The 20,650-nt window shown below is 41.2% G+C and overlaps 1 protein-coding gene across 2 annotated transcripts; it reads left to right on the forward strand.

Annotated features, from left to right (window-relative positions):
- The first annotated feature begins 1,460 nt into the window (after positions 1–1,460).
- On the forward strand, positions 1,461–9,943 carry LOC143908958 (uncharacterized). Of its 2 annotated transcripts, XR_013260313.1 has the most exons (3): positions 1,461–1,842; positions 5,118–7,091; positions 9,546–9,943. XR_013260313.1 is itself a non-coding variant. In XM_077426825.1 (2 exons), exons 1-2 carry the CDS (start codon positions 5,518–5,520, stop codon positions 7,012–7,014), a joined length of 1,425 nt encoding a protein of 474 aa, XP_077282951.1. In that variant the 5' UTR covers positions 5,224–5,517; the 3' UTR covers positions 7,015–9,937. The 2 variants fall into 2 exon arrangements, 1 of the variants encoding a protein (XP_077282951.1); XM_077426825.1 differs by lacking the exon at positions 1,461–1,842 and having other exon boundaries at positions 5,224–6,425; positions 6,498–9,937.
- The last annotated feature ends 10,707 nt before the right edge of the window (positions 9,944–20,650 follow it).

Below are 20,650 nucleotides of genomic sequence, written 5' to 3' on the forward strand. Positions count from 1 at the left end.
AAATTTTTTTTTTTTCGATTCATAGGCGCCGATTTGATTTTTTTCGATTCAATGGATTCACCCCCGTGGGGGCGCGAGGAGTATAGTCTCATGGGGCCCCGATGGGAGCGCAGGGGGGCGCAGCCCTAAAAGGCATTAGCTAAGGAGGGCGCAGAGGGGCGAAGCCCTAAACGGCAATAGCTAAGGGGGCGCAGAGGGGCGAAGCCCTAGAAGGCAAAGGCTCAGGGGGCGCCAAGGGCGAAGCCCTAGAAGGCCCAAAAAAGAATTTGATTTTTTTTTTAACAAAATTAATGTTTACTATTAGATTAGTCATGTTTAAGCGGTTTATATTATAAATACTGAGCGAAGCCGGGTAATACAGCTAGTACTTTATAATAACTAATTTTTTATATTTTTGCATTTTTATTTGTATTTTTTTGTATTTCGCATTTTTTGGATTTTTAATTGCATTTGTTTTTTATATGTTGTATTTATAAAATGCAATAAATCTAGAAAATAAAGTTACTTTCACTAGTTTCATTTTTGAGAAAAACTTTAATTGCATACATATATGCGACGCCATACCTTGCAGTCAACCGGTAGTTTCCAATACTGAAGAGTGAAGCAATTTTTCTTTCTCGGCGAACGAACTCTACATGGTGCAATATTTGTGAGCTGATTTGAACTAATTTTAATCTTCCGACCGCTTTGATATTTTATTTATTTTAACAACATAGGGGGCCAGCTCTAATTAAAGAAAGGAAATGTCTCTGATATATCGCTTCAGGAATTCATCAGAATCGACTGTCAGATCGTCACGATGGCAACTGGCTATCAGAAATGCCAGCTAACCTCGCCTCGAATTAACTTCACTGGTTATATATTTATGTAGTTTAACAGCTATAACAGTTAGTTTTTTCGCACTATCTCATATTCAATTTTCACAAAATTTCACGAATTCTGACCAAATCCTTATCAGCTCTAAGTTAGTACATAAAGAATACAAATATAAATTTTCAGCTTGATACGTTCAGGGGTGTGGGCAGAATAATGGGCACAACATTTTTGACTTTTTTAAGAGGAAAAACTTCCGGTTTATTAAATTTAGTGATTTTTTTTTATTTTCATCACATTGATACAAGAATTATACTTGATTTTTTTCGTGAAGAGCACACATGTTTAAGGGTCGAACAAAATAGTCGAAGAAAAATCGAACAAGAGTAAACTGCCACTTCCGGTTGACGGATGTTTACCAAATTTTATACATAACTTGGTATTAAGGTTTCTGAGAAAAACATAAAAATCCTCCATTCTCTAGAGTAAAAATACTATTTCCGATTCAGGTAAAAATATTAGGGTATAAAATTTATAATTTCTATTAAATGTAAAAAGATACACCTATAAGGGGAGTGTCCGAGCCAACAAACCCACATGGCCGTGTTTTGGGCTCTTACGGGCGCGCACTCATTTTTACGAGGCGCGCTCATCTGTCAAACGAGACGCCCGCCATCCGCCGCCCGAGACGGTACTGGCGTAGCTGGTCTACCTTGCCTGACCAGCTGCAGCCAGCGTACTCATCCACAGCCCCCGCCATAGAGGGGCACAGGCGCCGGCAAACTCCCCGGCTCGCCATTCTATGCGTCAATAAACGAGGATAACCCGAGCTGACTTGTCTAATTCCCCACCCCGCCCTGTTCCAGCACGTGCTCCAGAGCGAGCTGAACACACATAGAGACGACGACACACACACACAGCCACTGGTCACCCAGCACACACACACACATTACAGCTCCTGAAGCTATCGTACATGGTCCTTCGAGTCGGGATGATCTACAGCGCTGGACTCTGTCGTCGGCATACCAGGTTGGTCGTCAGCCATTTTGTCTCTCCCGTTATTCCTTTGTGTTGGCTGTCCGCCATCTTGTAATCCCGCTTCCCTTTTGTTTAATGGCTTGGGTTTTTCCCCCCCCTTCTGTTTCACGGCGCGGGTTTCCCCCCCCGTGATATCGTTTCACCCCTCACAGTTTCTCGAAGTCATGACGACTCAATTGCGACGTCGTCGTGGCGCCCTTCGGGGAAGGCTGACGAAGCTCACGAATCTGGTCGACCAATTACCGCCGAGCGTGACCCGACTCGAATATAAGCTCGAGGAGGCGCGCCAGCTGCGTCTCGATTTCTTGGACACGCAGTCCGAGTTAGAAGCGTTAGAGCTCAAAGAGGCGGAGGAGTCCGCGCTGACATGGGACGAATTTGAGGACGCCTATTTGGCATATACAGATGCAGTGCTGGACAAACTAGATGCCGCAAAGAGCATCACCTTGTCGGGAGGAACCTCCCCCCAAGCGACCTTTTCCCGGTCGATCAAACCGTCCGTCGCACTGTTGACCAACTCGCTACTCCCCCAGTGGACCAACCCATTCGTCTCCCGGCACTAGAACTGCCAACATTCGATGGGAAGCTCGAAGATTGGCCCCAGTTCTCCCAACGCTTCCAAGCCGCAATAGACGGCAGTAAAGTGGATTCAGTCCGCTTCCAATATCTTACTGCCAGTCTTACCGGTGAGGCCCGCAACATTCTCCGCGGCCTCGACTGTGCGGAAGGGGCCTTCACCACCGCTTGGTCCATTCTCGAGGACCGGTACAACAATAAGAGGTTGTTGGTCCAGAGACACGTCCAGGCATTGCTCAACGCTGAGCCTGTGGGCCATGACGTCGGTCAAGGGTTGCGGCGGCTGTTGGATGACATCACCATGCATACCCGCACCCTCGGGTCCATGGGCGTCCCCGTCGTCACATGGGACGACATCCTCGTATCTTCCTTGTCGTCCAAGCTGGACCGGTACACTGCCCGGCAATGGGACAAGCAATCGGTCAAGTACGAGGACTGGACATTCGACAAATTTCTCACGTTCCTCCGGTTTCAGTGCCAAGTGCAGATGAACGGCGAGGCCATCGAGAGGATGCACCAGCCGCGTCCGTGCATACAGGCGGTTACCGGGACTTCCGCTCATCACGAGAGAGTCAAGGCAGTTTCCTGCCCTAAGTGTCGGGGTGAACATGTGCTCCACTCATGCTCCTCGTTCCGGGACCTGGCCCCACCAGAGCGAATCAGCCTGGTCCGAAGGGCAAACCTCTGCAGGAACTGCCTGCGTCCTGGCCACCAGACGACAGCTTGCAAGAGCCAAACTCGTTGCTCCCACTGTCGTACCTACACCACACACTTTTGCACGCCGAGTTTACTCGGACTCCAAAACACTTCAACGCTGCTCCTGTCCCAAGGGCTGCAAGCGTCGCTAACGAAGCGCCACACGCGCCTAGCCTTCATTCCCTGCATTCAACCGTCAGGGCAGCAACAACCCCTCGCACCATTCTGTTATCCACAGTGGTGTTGTCTGCCCGTGGAGGCGATGGGCGTTGGCATAAGTGTCGAGCACTGCTCGACAGTGGGTCAGAGATGAACATCATCTCCAATGACCTGCGTCAGCGGTTGAACATCCAACCGCATGCATTGAATGCAAGCATGGTCGGGGTAGGCTGTAAGGAAACGCCAATCTCCCAGGGCGTAGTCTTGCACGTTGCTCCTCGGGGGTCGAGGAGCCATGCCAAAATAAAGGAGATGGAGTTTTTAGTGATCCCTAAGATCACGAACAATGTTCCATCCAGAGACCTGTCGGAATTACGGCTGGGGTTGCCCCAGCGTATTTACCTGGCTGACCCCACATTTGATTCGCCGGGGGCAGTCGACATGGTCCTCGGATGCTTGGCATTCCATCAGTCCCTTAAAGACGGTAGGAGGAATATTTCCATTCCTCCCTCACTCGCCAGCGAACGGGGCTCTACCATTCACCTGTTGAACACTTCGTTCGGCTGGGTTGTTAGTGGGGAGCTGGGCTCAGTCCCAACAACCAACCGCTCCGGGAACTGCCATCAAAAAGCTTCTCGTGATCCGTCGGCGGACCGAAGAGTTCCGTTGCCAAAGCCTAGGGAACCCGCTTCTAAAAGAAGCCGCGGTAAACCCGCACCCGTTGTTCCTCATTTCATCCGACCTTCCCAACCCAGCTCCAAAAACTCCTGGTCAATTCCTAGCTGGCGAACCACTGGTTGCTCAACAGCGGGAGGATCTGCTCAATCAGCCCGCAGCACGGGCGCTACCGCACCAGCATCTGCAGCAGCGGGCAGAGATGGTCGCTGGAGGAGTGCGGCACACTCCTTCAACAGCAACACCAGGAAGTCAGCCCAACGAGTAGCTCGACTACCGACCGAGCGGCATGCAGAACATGGGGCGAGTCACGTTGGTGCTTCCTGGGCACGACGGCGTCGCACGAATTATCACCCTGTGCACTCAGAGGGGCATCACCGACAGGACAGCTGGCGAGACGCTCGTTGGCCCCCTGACCAGCCGACTAGGCCTGGGTGCACTCACTGTTCTCCCGCCCCCATATAATTTTGTCTTTTGTGTTTTTTCTTGTTCTGTGTGAAACTTATAACAAAAATGTTTGTGCCAATGTAGTAGTGGTTTGCTTGTGGTGCGCTAATTGACGCTTGATCCTTTAAGTTAATTTTGTGTTTGTGCCAGTGTAGTTGGTTTGGTTGTGGTGCGCTAATTGACGCTGTATCCATTAAGTTTGTTTTGTTTTCTTTTGGTTGCTAATGACACTTTACCCTTGTAGTAGTTGGTTTGGTTTTTTTTGTCGGTGTGCTATAATGTTTTTTTTTGCACTTTTAACCATGGGGGCTGGCTTTAGTTCCTAAGAAGATGTTTGTTACCACTGCTCTGTTTGTTTGTTGTCTGCTTTGTTATTATGTTAACTTTCTTGAAATATTGTGAATATTCCAACCCCGGGGAGTATGTCCGAGCCAACAAACCCACATGGCCGTGTTTTGGGCTCTTACGGGCGCGCACTCATTTTTACGAGGCGCGCTCATCTGTCAAACGAGACGCCCGCCATCCGCCGCCCGAGACGGTACTGGCGTAGCTGGTCTACCTTGCCTGACCAGCTGCAGCCAGCGTACTCATCCACAGCCCCCGCCATAGAGGGGCACAGGCGCCGGCAAACTCCCCGGCTCGCCATTCTATGCGTCAATAAACGAGGATAACCCGAGCTGACTTGTCTAATTCCCCACCCCGCCCTGTTCCAGCACGTGCTCCAGAGCGAGCTGAACACACATAGAGACGACGACACACACACACAGCCACTGGTCACCCAGCACACACACACACATTACAGCTCCTGAAGCTATCGTACAGGGAGTTACCATTTCCAGTCGACTTAAAAATTTGAAAAAAATAATATTAGTGTCGATAAGAATTTCAGTAACCGATACTAAGTTTCAGTTCGATAGGACTAACGGTGTTCAAAAAATCCCCAAAATACAGACACACAGACACAGTTGAGTTGCTTAACAATTCATTTGTAAGAAGTCATCTGGAATTTGCTAGTACTGAATACTTTCTAGCGCGTATATGTTAATAATATTTAGACGCGTAAATAAAAAAATCCATTCCAAATGCAATTCCAGATCATTGTGAAGAACCAGAATGATCATTTCGTTTCCCACTCTAGGAGGAAAATTTATTATTTTTGTTTTATGGATATTAGGATCCTATTCCAATGTCCAATCCAATCCCTTCGTGATTCATCATTATTTCAAATTAATTCTCACTCGTCTCTCGACGCTCCGTGAGAACGGACGTGCCGAAGACGTACTCTCTGTGCGAGCGCTCATAATACAGCGATACGCCATACCGTCAAAAAACCCACACCTTTTAACATACACCACAAACACCCCCCACAAAACGAACACCAAACGAACACATGTTGGCACCATGCGAGGATCCAACCTGAAAAAGCGAATTAAGAAGACACTGATAACTACAACCGAAGCTCCTCAACCAGGCTGCTCTCAGACCGCTCAGATGGAGACCGAGTGGCAGTTTCCAAAACATACGGCAAAGAACGTGAAAGATGTTGCTCCTGAATTTAAAATTCAGGAGAAAAACAAATTTGAAGGGCTCTTGGAAGTTTCCGATGTCCCCAGAAGCGGTGGAAGAATCCCGCCCATCATCATGACAGCTACTGGCACTCACGGCAGCATGATCGAGTCGATCAAGAAGTTTATAAAAGACTTCACAATGACTTACATTGGTCAAAATAATGTCAAGATACAATGTAAAAGTCTTGAAGACTTTAAAAAACTTCGGGATGGATTGACACCAGACCGACAATTCCATACCTTTTCCAGGAAGGAGGAAAAGGAAATAAAAAGTGTCGTACGTGGCTTGCCGAAATTGCCGGAAGCTGATATTAAAGATGACATCATCAGACAGGGATTCCCTGTAACCAAAGTCATACAGATGAAGACGAAGGAGCCTAGGAGCAACGCCACCGAGCTATACTTGGTGTTCTTCGAGCCATCGGTATCGGCAAAGAAGATTAAAGAAATCCGGTACATCTGTTACACAAAGGTCAGTGTCGTTAAATATACTAGTAAATCACAAAATATTACTCAATGTTTCAGATGCCAAGAATATGGACACGCTGCGAAAAACTGCAATCGGCAGGCCAAGTGCGTCAAATGTGCCGGCACTCACCTCACCGCACAATGCAATCAAGGAATAGTTACCCCTGCTGTCTGCTCAGGCTGTTCAGGATCTCACCCCGCTAACTTCAAAGACTGTCCAAAAAGACAGAGCTATCTGAAAATGCTGGAATCGAGGAAGAATCGAGCATCAATTGTCAAAGCCAACCCTTGGAAACTCCCAGTGGTGCAGCCACAAAATATCCCGGTCGTTAACGATCATAACTTCCCAAAGCTACCGACCATTAAAACTCCGTCACCAAATATCCCAAATATCCCTAAAAAACCCCACCAACCAACCAATCCCAACATTCAACCAACAACAGACCTAACTTCCATGGCGTCTATGACGAAGATGTTGAAGATCCTCCAGGAGATTCGTGCCAAGGCCAGTGGTTGCACCGACAAACTAGAGCTGGCACTCATGCTTGTCGAATATCTCGATGTCTTTGATTAACGGGAGGCGACTGAACATTCTAGCTTGGAATGCTCGTGGACTTAAGAATAAGATTGACGAACTAGAGTCGGCGATCGGTGAGTACTGTGTTGACATAGTTTTAATCTCCGAGACCTTCTTAAAACCTCATATCCGTATTAACCTACCTAACTTTAACTGCTATCGCGAAGACCGAGAACAGCATGGAGGGGGAGTTGCCATTTTTATAAAATCGTCAATTAAACATTGTCGCGTAATAACCCCGCCACTAAAAAATTTAGAACTAACCGCCATCGAACTAACAATTAACAACACCCTTCACATAGTAGCATCCGCTTACAATCCTCCCCAAAAACGATTATTGGCATCCGATCTTAACAAAATATTTAACATTGGTAGTTCGGTAGTGGTAGCTGGTGACTTTAATGCCAAACATCCGTTATGGAGTTGCGTAAACACTGACCAACAAGGCACAACTCTTTTTAAATACATTCAATTAACAGATACAATCTTACTTCATCCGGATACATACACACACTATCCCACAAATAACTCACAACCATCCACACTAGATCTTGTCCTCGTCAAGAACTGCCCAAAAATATCGACACCAAATGCCCTTCAAACCCTGTCGTCTGATCATCTCCCGATAATCTTCTCAATCGACGGGAAACCCGAGGAAATCATCAAGCATAGTTGGGATTACGGGAGAGCTAACTGGCGAGAGTTCAAGTCGTACATAAATGACCAAACCATTCTAACTTCTACCACACTCACAAACAAAACCGAAATCGACAGCTCCATAATACACCTAACGGAATCAATAACTCGATCCAAACACCTTCACATACCTAAGACACAATACATTGAACACAAATTAGAGATAACTGACTTTGTTGCAAATCTAATTAAAAGTAAAAATAAACTCCGTAAAATTTGGCAAACATCAAAAAATCCAGCATTGAAAACATTAATTAATAAGCTCACATATCAAATTAAAATTAGAATCAAAGAAATCAAAAATGAAGCTTGGTCTAAAAAATTAGAAAAATTGAGCTCAGTTGATGGCTCTCTATGGAAATTAGCTAAAGCGATTCGCAGGACAAAAAACTCGATTCCTCCATTAGATGATGCAGGAATCTCAGTGACGCGTGATTGCGACAAAGCAGAACTATTATCAAAATCCTTCCAAAAACATCACACACTCACACAACATTACAATCACATACCAACGCATAATAAAGTCAACCGGTCCATTAAAATCATCACAAAAACTCCCACTAACAGTACTAAAAATATAAAATTGGTGCATCCGTGTGAAATCCAAAATATAATACGTAATTTAAAAAATAAAAAGGCACCTGGGCGAGATTCAATAGATAACATCACAATCAAACAACTTCCATTTAAAGCTTTAGTCTCACTATCTAAAATATTCAACGCATGTTTACTCACCGGGTATTTCCCAGAATACTGGAAAACAGCCAACGTAATTCCCATACTTAAGCCCGATAAAAGCTCAAAAAACCCGGCCAATTATCGACCCATTAGCTTACTTTGCACGCTTTCAAAAATTCTGGAAAAAATAATCTACACACGTTTACTTAAAGTCGTAAATAAGAAATTAATAAATGAACAATTTGGATTTCGCACTGGACATTCCACGACCCAACAACTAACAAGACTAACTGAACACGTGACGAAGAACTTTAATATGAAGAGAAGTACCGGAATGGTATGTCTCGACATAGAAAAGGCCTTCGACACGGTTTGGCACGATGGACTCATTCATAAGCTCCTTATTAACAAAATACCAAACTACCTAATTCTCATCATCAAATCGTACTTAACTCGTAGAAAGCTAGTGGTTAGCGTAAATAATGAATTATCGTCTCCAAAAATAATCGCAGCTGGCGTTCCGCAGGGGAGCTTGCTTGGCCCACTCTTGTTCTCCATATATATAAATGACATACCTATTCCAAAAAACTGTCACATAGCCCTATATGCAGATGATACAGCTTGCTTCACAAGTAGCAAAAAACCAGACACTATTCTTAAAAATCTTGAATTTGCAATTAAAACAATGACTGAACACTTCACTAAGTGGAAAATTCAAATTAATCAAACCAAAACAGACGCCATATTCTTTAGTGTTAGAAAACATAAGCCAAGTTCAGATCTGAAAATCCCCTCTGGAGAAAGTCTGAAATGGCAGTCAGTAATAAAATATTTAGGAGTAACGTTTGATAAAAGAATGAGATGGGCACCTCACATTGAGGCAGCGAAATGCAAGGCGATGCGGGGTATATCCTCAATATATCCAATATTTAATCGCCATAGTTCTTTATCAACGCTAAATAAAATAAAATTATATCGCGCGCTCATATTACCATTATTAACCTATGCTTCACCTGTATGGAATAACGCCTCGAATACTAACCTTTCCAAGCTCCAAGTAATACAAAATAAATCCCTTAAAATAATTTATAATACACCCATATATACTAACCTGAAAAAACTGCATGCTATATATAATATTCCGTTTGTTACAGACATTACTAACAAACTAACCAGTAGATTCTATGAAAGAATCACTAATAACCATACTAACACACTTGTGAAGAGTCTCGGTGATTACAACAAAATGTCTATACCCTTCAGGTATAAACACAGATTACCTAAACACAATCTGCTTTAGGTCATCGACTTTAGATAGTCTTTAATTAATATTATGTATTAGATGTATTATGAACATTTATAAGGATTGTAAATAGGTTTTTGAGCTCTTTTTCCTATTATGCTTTAGATTAACATTAGAATAATATAATACTGTGATTACTAACCAAATTAAATTAAAATTGTAAAATAGAAAATGATCAGTAGATCAGTAGCTATTAAAATAGATATAAGATTTATTGTGAACATAATTTCGTAATAATAAAAAGCATTTAAAAATCAAAAAATCAAATTAATCCCTGTTCTACCTTTACCTATCTCTACCAGTAATTACTTTTTATTCCTTCTCGTATTGATTCTTTTTGATGTCACTTTTCTTGTTATAAATTTCTATTGTTTGAACATTTTTGTTAGTAATACATACATATGTATGTATGTACATTTATCACATATCATTATTCAATGCTTTTCTTTGTTGTTTTTATTTTTTTTCATTATTGTTATTAATTTTTTAATTGTAAACGATATATACATATGTACGTTGTAATGCTGTTTGTTTTTAAAAGGTTTTTGTATTTCAAACAAATAAATAAATTGGTTTATGGTGGTCTGAAATTTGAAAAATGCATATCAGTAATGACAAATGTCTTAAGAATATCATAAAACTACGTACATAGATAAAGTAATAATGTTTAAAGGATGATTGAAACACCAAAATTAATTAAATTGAGAAAAAATCGGAAAATTAACTTAATTTTCCGAATCAAAAATACGCAAATAAAAAATAAAGTAAAAAAAAAGAAAAACGAAAATTTCGGTGGACAATGTGGCTTATTCGGGATGCGGTGCATCCGCTCTAAAATCGTTAGACAAATTGAACGACAGATTAACGGACGGCTGCTTTAAATGCAATTCTCGTCTTCTCGAATGATAGATTGCACATCAGATGACGGGTAACCTTTCGATGTGCACAGATGCAATTATTAAAATTGAGTTGGATCTTTTAGGCGAGTTTAATAAGGCAAGATTCGATAAGTTCCGAATCTTGCCTTATTAAACTCGCCAGAAAGATCCAACTCAATTTTAATAATTGCATCTGTGCACATTGAAAGGTTACTCGTCATCTGATGTGCTATCTATAATTCGAGAAAACGAGCATTACGTTTAAAGCTGCCGTTCTGTTAATCTGGCGATTTTAGAGCGGATGCACCAAACCCGGCTTAAGGTCTGTTCATACTTAACAGCACTGCACGGCTTCAGCACTGCACGACTCCGTTTAAAATATGTCATTTTATTACATTTCTATCCATATCTACCTACACGTCGCGGTCACGTCACGCTTACATCACTTTGGCCTAGTACAAGGCAAAATCGGCTTACTTATACATTACAGGCCATGACGATACGGCGCAATATTGCTTACGTCGTTTATTGTCGAGTACTTACAATATGAATGCATACACGTGCATTCGTAGCTACAGCAAAAATGTTTCGGCGCTTCGAACGAAAAATTATGTATAATCGCGTTTTTGTTGGAAGAAGAAGCTCAAGAAGGCAATAAAAAAGCACGGAGGCGTTTTGATGTGCATCCCATATTCAAAAATAGAAAAACCGAAGGAGAGTTTTGGACACTGTATAAGGAGCTTGTGGATGATGGACAAATTTTGTTTAAATATTTCCGTAAAAAAATTTTTTTTTTTAAATATTTGCGCCAAAACCACGTCGAAAGATTGAACAGCTGTCAACTGTCACTATCGATAATTGGTCCAAATCAGCAAAGCGGCAGACTCATGGCACGTAATTCGCGTGTATATTTCCACGATGGACAAATAAACGGATACGATACGTTGACGGATGTTGCTGTAAGGTATGAACAGGAAATGTCGGGTACTGCTGTAAGCCTGCCGTGGCGTAAACGTGACGGTTGGTATGAATATACCCATACAAAATGTAACAAAGAATACTTTTCGTACGGCCGGATACCTGCTGAAGTCGGTACGTGCTGACTAGGTATGAACAGACCTTTATTCGACGCGAAATGCGTGCTTTTATATTCAACACTAATTGAAACGTTGCACACTGCATTCGGATTTAACCCCTAAAAAACATCCCTGTGTGCATTTTTTTCTGTACCAGCATACTACCTTTTGTGGTTATTTTCCCCGTTGCCGTATATTTTATTATCGGGAATCGAATGGTGGATTTGAACCGGTACGTTGTTTGAACACTCATCGCCACATATGGAATATTTGTTCAGTAGGATCCCGCCGAATGCATCCATTCTTTTGCCCTGATTTTAAATCGCATCATGATTAATAATAATAATAAAAAAATTGAAAACTTTTTGTACCTGCGATTTTAGCACTATTGCATTTTCTCGCGGATGTCATTTTAAAATTTCGAAATACGAAATGTATCACAATTTAAAAATAAATAGAAGTGATAGTATTAAAAGTATATCGTGCTTATTTTGTTTATTTTTAAAATTTTTATTTAAAATAAATACTCGCTCGTCTTTTATTTTGAAAAAAATCGATATTAACCGTCTAACAAATGGTATGAGTGGTTCATTTAGTTACTTTAAATTAACAATTATAGTGTGAATAGTCGTTTGAATATAATTGTAAAATACTAATTTAGTTGGCTTACGGACTATTTGTATAAGTGATATTTTTTTAATTTCAATGTCGTATTGTAATAAATTAAAGTAGGTATAAATGTAAATTAAAACGGTCAATGAACTTGCTATTGCTTTGCAACCGGATACAAGTATGTATGTGAACTTAATCCATTTATTTTCGGTATTGCACCACTTTACATTTTTTGTAAAACTATCATTGTTACCAGAAACGTTTTATAAATATACAGTTTATTCATTCGGTTTATTAAAGAGTAAAAGTGAGTCAGTGACTGTGAATGAATAAAGAAAATACTCCACGGAGACAACATGAGGTTTGTAAAATGTATTTTACGGTTTCAAATACAAGTATTTACGTGTATGAATTTAATTTAATATTTATATCAAATTTACAGAAATAAAAGCTAGTACTTCATTTTAACAGCTTACGTCATAAAAATGTGTGAGTGGTCTTTGCTTTATTTGTATTCATTTGAGGCGGAAAAATAACGTAACAACCATAATTACGAAAGTTTGAAATGTGCGCGCGCAGAATACGGGAGGAAAAGCCTGTTCCTCTTGTTCCGTTAAGTGATTCCGTCCAAATTAAGTGAGTATGTACCGTTTACCATGCACCCTTTTTTTTTTATCTTTGCCTTCCGATATTTGGTTTTTCGTGCATTTCTAATTCGATCCCGTGAGGTGCACCCGGTCAGAATATTTAAAAATAACAAGTAGTCAGTCAGCAGAAAATGAAACTTTATAGACAATATTGCAATTAATTAGGTAGATGATTTGTTGAAGAGGGTTGTAGATAGTGCGTGAGCACGTGCGAAATGTCGAGATGCGCGCGCATCCGAATGATACTCGTTTGACGTTTGTTTGGCTGTTGTCGTCTTGACCACTTGTACCAATCTTCAACGTTGCACGCACTAGTAATGGTACTAGTGCCAACTGACAAAAATGAATCTGACTATCTGTCAACATAATTCTGACTATTTAATACAAATTATGACCAATCCAGTTTAAATTCTGACCATTCAATATAAATTCTGACCAATTATTATAAATTCTGACCATTTAATATTTATTCTAGTTCTAGTATTCTGACCGTTTAATATTAATTTTGACCAATGTAATATAAATTCTGACCAAAAACGCCTTTGCCCCTACGACCATTGTCATAGGGCAAAGGCTCAGGGGGGCACCGAGGCCGAATCCCTACATGGTAATGGCTCTGGGGGCGCCGAGGGCGAAGCCCTACAGGGTAAAGGCTCAGGGGGTGCCGAAGGCCAAGCCCTATAGGGAAAAGGCTCAGGGAGGTGCCGAGAGCGAAGCCCTACAAGGCAAAGGCTCAGTGGGCGCCGAGGTTGAAGCCCTACAGGGCAAAGGCTCTGGGAGGCGCCGAGGGCGAAGCACTACAGGGCAAAGGCTCAGGGGGTGCCGAGGGCGAAGCCCTACAGAGCAAAGGCTCTGGGGGCGCCGAGGGCGAAGCCCTATAGGGAAAGGCTCAGGGAGGTGCCAAGAGCGAAGCCCTACAGGACAAAGGCTCAGTGGGCGCCGAGGTTGAAGCCCTACAGGGCAAAGGCTCTGGGAGGCGCCGAGGGCGAAGCACAACAGGGCAAAGGCTCAGGGGGTGCCGAGGGTGAAGCCCTATAGGGCAAAGGCTCTGGGGGCGCCGAGGGCGAAGCCCTATAGGGCAAAGGCTCTGGGAGGTGCCAAGAGCGAAGCCCTACAGGACAAAGGCTCAGTGGGCGCCGAGGTTGAAGCCCTACAGGGCAAAGGCTCTGGGAGGCGCCGAGGGCGAAGCACTACAGGGCAAAGGCTCAGTGGGCGCCGAGGTTGAAGCCCTACAGGGCAAAGGCTCTGGGGGCGCCGAGGATGAAGCCCTACAGGGCAAAGGCTCTGGCACTTAAAGTTGGTGCGCCTATAATTTTATTAAGAAATTTAGATGCAACGCGGCTTTGTAACGGCACTAGACTTTGTATAAAAAAAATTAATGTCGAACGTGATAGAAGCGACCATTGTCATAGGGCAAAGGCTCAGCGGGCGCCGAGGGCGAAGCCCTACAGGGCAAAGGCTCAAGGGGTGCCGAGGGCGAAGCCCTATAGGGCAAAGGCTCAGGGAGGTGCCGAGGGCGAAGCCCTACACGGCAAAGGCTCAGGGGGCGCCGAGGGCGAAGCCCTACAGGGCAAAGGCTCTGGGAGGCGCCGAGGGCGAAGACCTACAGGGAAAAGGCTCTGGCGCTTAAAGTTGGTCCGGCTATAGTTATATTAAGAAATTTAGATGCACCGCGGCTCTGTAACGACACTAGACTCTGCATAAAAAAATTAATGTCAAACGTGATAGAAGCGACCGTTGTCACAGGTTGTGCTAAAGGCGAGGATGCTTTTATCCCGCGAATCCCTTTAATACCTACTGATATGCCTTTTATATATGTATATATATATATATATGTATATATATATATATATATATATATATATATATATATATATATATATATATATGTATATATGTATATGTGTACTTACTGTGACATTTAGTTTTATATTTTATATATTTATATTATAATAATAGACTTTATTTTTTACAGCCGTCTAATTATTTTTTTATTATGCATAATCATTTTTCAGTAATATTTTAAACTAGACTACCTATTTTATAATATACATATGTATATAAAAAACAATGAAAATTTTACATGAAATTGTGAATATGGGAAGAGTATAAGTTCATTTTTATTATTTCAATTAAATACATGCATTTCATATACATATTTTTTGTTTATAGCACTTCAATGCCACTGATAAGGAATTATGAAATATTGATTCTCTCTACATTTACGATTGTTATGTGCTTTACATGTGCTAATCCACTTATGTACATACATACATATAATATTGCTTCTAACATACTAACCTGACTTCCAAACTCAAGATTACAAAATATATAGGGCGTATTTTTCCTACTATATTATATAATATGTGCACATACATATTTTAATTAATCTTTTTTCATTTTTTTCTTTTTAGTATTTAGACTTTCTCCTATCACTATCCCATAAAACCTGTTGTATAAAAACTATTGTCTTCTGCTATGAACACCCATCTCAACCTTATATTATAAAATTCCTTCTTTTTTCATTTAAAAATAAGGGAAGACTATTAGTTTGTTTGATTTATTTTTTTCTTTGATATCACATCTATGTATATATTTTTTTGTTCTTTATAGCAATCGTATATCTACAACACTGAAACTACTTCCACATTTAACTAGAAAATATGTGATAAAAAGAAAATACAACTTGAACTTGAAATTTACACAAAGGATCAAAAGTTTTGGGAAGTTTTAGTTTTTAATTTAATTTAAAAAATATAAAATATGTTTCAATATATATATATATATATAATATGATCAACGAGCTATTACATCCCGATTAATCTATGCAGCCCCCCCTCTATGAATTCTCACTGGTGACATCACTGGCTATGCATAAGGGATTGACGTGATACTGGTGCAGAGACATAATTTCAATTATTTCTATGATAAACGGATTATTTCACACATTGCGATCGCGCACACAACAATTGTTGCCACGAAAATCGCGTATACGGAATATCTGGCACTCGAATTTAGTATGATGGTTTGCATGCGTAGCCCTCGATGGGTGGCGCACGTTACTAATATATGTAGCTCTTGATTTGTGTGAAATAATCACCAAACCATTTTTAGGGGGAGAGCAGAAGTTATCTTTTTGGAAGAAGCTTCTGATAGACATAATTGAACTTTTAGTAACGAGTAATCGATATGGTTAAGATTCATAATATATCAAATGACATGCACATTCCTGGCCTGGCCAAATTTAGGAGGGAAATTCCCCCTTGTGAACCCCCAAATGACGTCATTTATTAGGCAATTTCTCGGAAATTTCCTCTTGGACAGAATAGAAGAATCTGAAACCCACAAATAAATTTTAAGGCGCGATGTATTGGGTGCGTGTAATCATATTCTTTTCTTGAGCACTGCAAAAAGGACACGAGATTAACATGCTGTTCCACAAACCGTATCGTATCTAGTTCTGACCATTTTTTTCTATATACATACTTTCAACGCTGAGCTCTTTGCCATCATTTTGGAACGCCACTCTATCGACAACTATCAACAACTATCAAACAATATTTTCACCATTAAATGCACAATATTTGTCCCAAAAATGTATAGCTCAATGATTGCTATTGATAGCTCATTCAGTTGCCGTTTTATTATTGTCAAAATTTTGGGCTTACACGGGCTGTGTCCTCAGGCATTGTGGACGTTACCGAAGCTCTTGTGGCTGCTGTGTGTCATATTAGTAAATGACAAATATAAGAGAAATATGTGGATAAGGCCTTAGCTATATAAAGACGTCATTTGATGACTCCTCTTAATCACGATTAGTAGGTTTTTTTAATTTCACGACAATGTCCAAGTCTGATTTTGAAGATTTAATTTGGTGCAATCGGAATATTTTTTATTGGACCAACTATCGTTCATTGTGAAATTAAAATAATGTTATTGTAGGCGGGGTAGGTAAGTGTTGACCGTATCCCGGCCTAACGAAACACTGTTGTGCTAGTTTTATAAAGTTTTATTGTTTGCCTATGGTTGTACAAAGGTATGGTATTTGTGGGCAAAAGTATGTCGTTCAGCGGTCTCTGGATATGGTAGAGTGTCGCTGGCTCGGCATTCAGCTATGTTCAGCAAGTCTCTGGATACGGCAGTGTGTTGCTGGCTCGGTGTTCGGCTATGTTCGGAAGGTCTCTGGATACGGCAGTGTGTTGCTGGCTCGTCCGGCTGGTTGATCTTCCAAGTCCGCGTAGTGTAGTGGTGGCTGGTCAGGAGCTGTATGTCGACGCTTGCTGCTGTGGGTCGACTGGGGTTGTTTGGGTTGTACCTCCTTTTATAGTGTTTCTGGAATCGCCTGACCGATGGTGGTGGTTTGTTGATGCGTAAGAAAGGAATGCACTTTTGTCGAGGCGTAGAATTTTCTGGAACGCTTGATGGAAGTGGTTATTGATGCGTACGAGCATTTAGTTGTTGATGCGTACAAGAGGAATTTGCTTTCGTCGAGGCGTAGTATTTTCTGGAATGCTTGATGAAAGTGGTCGTACGAGCTTTTAGTTGTTGATGCGTACAAGAGGAATTTGCTTTCGTCGAGGCGTAGTATTTTCTGGAATGCTTGATGCTGTTCCGCTCGATGTATTTTGTTGTTGCGGAATATTCTCGAAGGTTTCGATGACGATGACGACGACGAGATTCCTACATTATTATGAAAAAAAACCACGTTGTATTTGCCGTCTCGTAAAGTTTCAATCCTTAAATATAATCTGTATTATCTCATTATTCAGTTATATTATCAAGTATCTTGTTTATACTAACAAATCATTTTAACAGTTAATACATTAACTGACAAAACTAACCGACAAAAATAGTTAATTTTAAGTTTTGTCTAATGTCGAAAGATGGCAGCTCATGGTGTACGTACATAGTAATATCAAAAAATACTATCTATAAAAGAAAATGATTCTTTATTATTTTTTACCTCATATTTTCATATATGCAGGGCTGATGAAAGGGGGGGGGAGTGGGGGTAAAGTTCCAGGGTCCGGACTACTCGAGGGACCCCATGTCAGAAATCATACTTTCATATTCAATTATTTAAAAAAAAATTACAACCAACATATAGGTATTTTTCTAGTAGTTCTGATAGATTTTTTGCATAATAATATATGGAGGATGAACGAATGAGACGACTGGCATGTTAATGCACGTGTTTATTATATGACAGCTGAAGACAGAGTGAGTAGTAGCTCTCCGAACCCAGCCGAGTTGGTTCCCACTCGCAGGAAGGCAACCAAACTCGACCATGTCGTATAAGCGAGCCGCCACATCACTCCCCCCCCAGCATTAGCGATACCAAAATTACAAAGAAACAAATTTTACAAAAGAAAAAAATTATTGTTACACAAAGAGAAAAAATTATTACGTGGGGAGAAAAAAAAATTGTTGACGTGGGTCATCCGCTGTGTACATAGGTGTACCGCCCTGAATGGTCGGTAGATTCGAGGGCGGTGACGTCGCGAGCAGGACGGTGGCTGGTCCGATGGTCGCGCCGATGCGATGCGATGCTGCGGCGGCGCCGCTCTTCCGAGGCTGATGTCGGTTGGTGGGGCGGCGGGGGCGGCAGGGGCATCGATGTGGTTGATGATACTCCGAGCTGGACTGTGAGTCGTTGTGGCTCGTGGAGGTGTTGTAGCGCTACCGCCCGTCTCGGCGTGACGACGCTCGTGGGGACGGACGGGGCCTTGATGATGATGATGATGATGATGGTGCTGAGGTGGTGTGTGATGAATCTTGTGGTGCTGGATGACCGTTCTATGTGTAGTGGATCGCGCATGACTCCACATCCAGCTGTCACGATCGTCGTCTCATTCGCTCCCCCATTTTTGTAAGCACCTGTCATCGACGTTGTGGCTGGACGTCGGTAGGTAGGTAGGTAGCCGTGTCTGCTCGTTTATTGTCACCCGCGGGCCGCGACGCGCTCTGTTGATGGCGATGGGGGCGCGGCGGGTAGCTTCTCCCGTCTGACTCGGCGAGGCAGGGATGAGCGGCATGTTGAAATTGATCGAGGCTGCGTGGCTCGATGTCGGGGGTCACCAGTATGGAGGATGAACGAATGAGACGACTGGCATGTTAATGCACGTGTTTATTATATGACAGCTGAAGACAGAGTGAGTAGTAGCTCTCCGAACCCAGCCGAGTTGGTTCCCACTCGCAGGAAGGCAACCAAACTCGACCATGTCGTATAAGCGAGCCGCCACAAATATATCTATGAGATATTTTTTTTTTAGTTTTTAAGGGCCCGCAAAAATTTTTACCAAGGCCCGGGATTCCTCTCGGCAACCCTGCATATACCTATAGATTTCCTATTTATTATTTCCTATTTCCTATTTCCCGGCCCTGCATATAGATTTCATTTCGACGAAATTTCTTCAAATATTCTAGATATTTAATTCACGTGCTTCATTATTTTTGAAGTAGAACTATTTGTTTTAATGTATGTAATTATCCTCATTGTTCTAAAGAGTCATATGTACGTAGAGTGTAAAAGAATTATACATATGTACTAAGTATTGTAAATAGGTTTTTGAGCTCTTTTTCTTATTGTGCTGTAGATTGACATTAGAATAATATAATACTATGATTACTAACCAAATTAAATTAAATTGTAAAATAGAAAATGATCAGTAGATCAGTAGCTATTAAAATAGATATAAGATGTATTGTGAACATAATTTCGTAATAATAAAAAGCATTTAAAAATCAAAATCAAATACATATGTACGTAGCTCTTTTTTACCTCAACTCAGACATAAATAAGGTTTGAAACAATTATAGGCAATAAAATTAAGTTTTAAATTATTTTACGTGAAAAAATGAAAAAAGTTTTAAACATCGTTCTATGTAGATATTTTTACGTATACTAAAAAGAGCCGCCGAGTAGTTGCAATCGGATTAGCCCGAGTAGCATCCCAGGGACTGTGTGACCGTTAATAATTGGTTTCGGGGATTATCGGCAAACTAGGTGCTGTCGCATTCCCATGGAGTTCTCAGAAGTGACCCATACCATGGGTCTCAGTGTCGTGGGATACATATCCGAGTACGTGACATAACAATAGATAAACAAATCGGAAGTCGAAGATGTCCTGAGAGACCTATCCCTTATAAGGCGATACTTAGGCGATATCAAGAGATTCTGGACTGAGCACTGCCAGTGTGTGTATCTCCTTAATCATCAATAAATGCTGTGAAACGACTTTGGCCTTTTACTTCGATCCTCCACCCACCCCTACGTAACAATATCAAAAAATTACAATATTTTGACAATGTTTTTGTTTGACATTACTAGTCTTTTAAAATAGTCAACTGTATAAGTAGAACGAAATCATAATACACTCACATAACTTCAATTTAATTTAATTTAAGTGATTTTTAATAACTCTACTCTCGATAAAATATTGTTTTTTCTTAAAAATTATATAAAATTTATTGCAACAAAATTCTGGTCCACACTTAAAAATTTTACTGAAAACAAAAAAAATATGAAATATGCATAAAAATTAAAATTTAAATCAAATTATAATGGTATATCACACATACTGATAACACAACTGAAATATTATATAATTCTATGCATATGATAGTCAATCATAATTATTTAGTGATTATGAGATTATTAGTATTGCGTAATAATATTATCTTTTTATTCTTTAATGAATATTTTTTAAGTGATGGCAAATATTACGAAATCAAGAGCTTAGA

The sequence above is a fragment of the Arctopsyche grandis genome, chromosome 1 (assembly GCF_051622035.1).
Source record: "Arctopsyche grandis isolate Sample6627 chromosome 1, ASM5162203v2, whole genome shotgun sequence".
In the NCBI taxonomy this organism is placed as follows: domain Eukaryota; kingdom Metazoa; phylum Arthropoda; class Insecta; order Trichoptera; family Hydropsychidae; genus Arctopsyche; species Arctopsyche grandis.

Bases quoted from the DNA above. Each gene is read 5' to 3' on its own strand.
- LOC143908958 (XM_077426825.1), top strand. From the start codon at position 5,518: ATGATCATTTCGTTTCCCACTCTAGGAGGAAAATTTATTATTTTTGTT. The intron at 6,426-6,497 runs GTACATCTGTTA...TCAATGTTTCAG, and splicing joins AAGAAGATTAAAGAAATCCG to ATGCCAAGAATATGGACACG.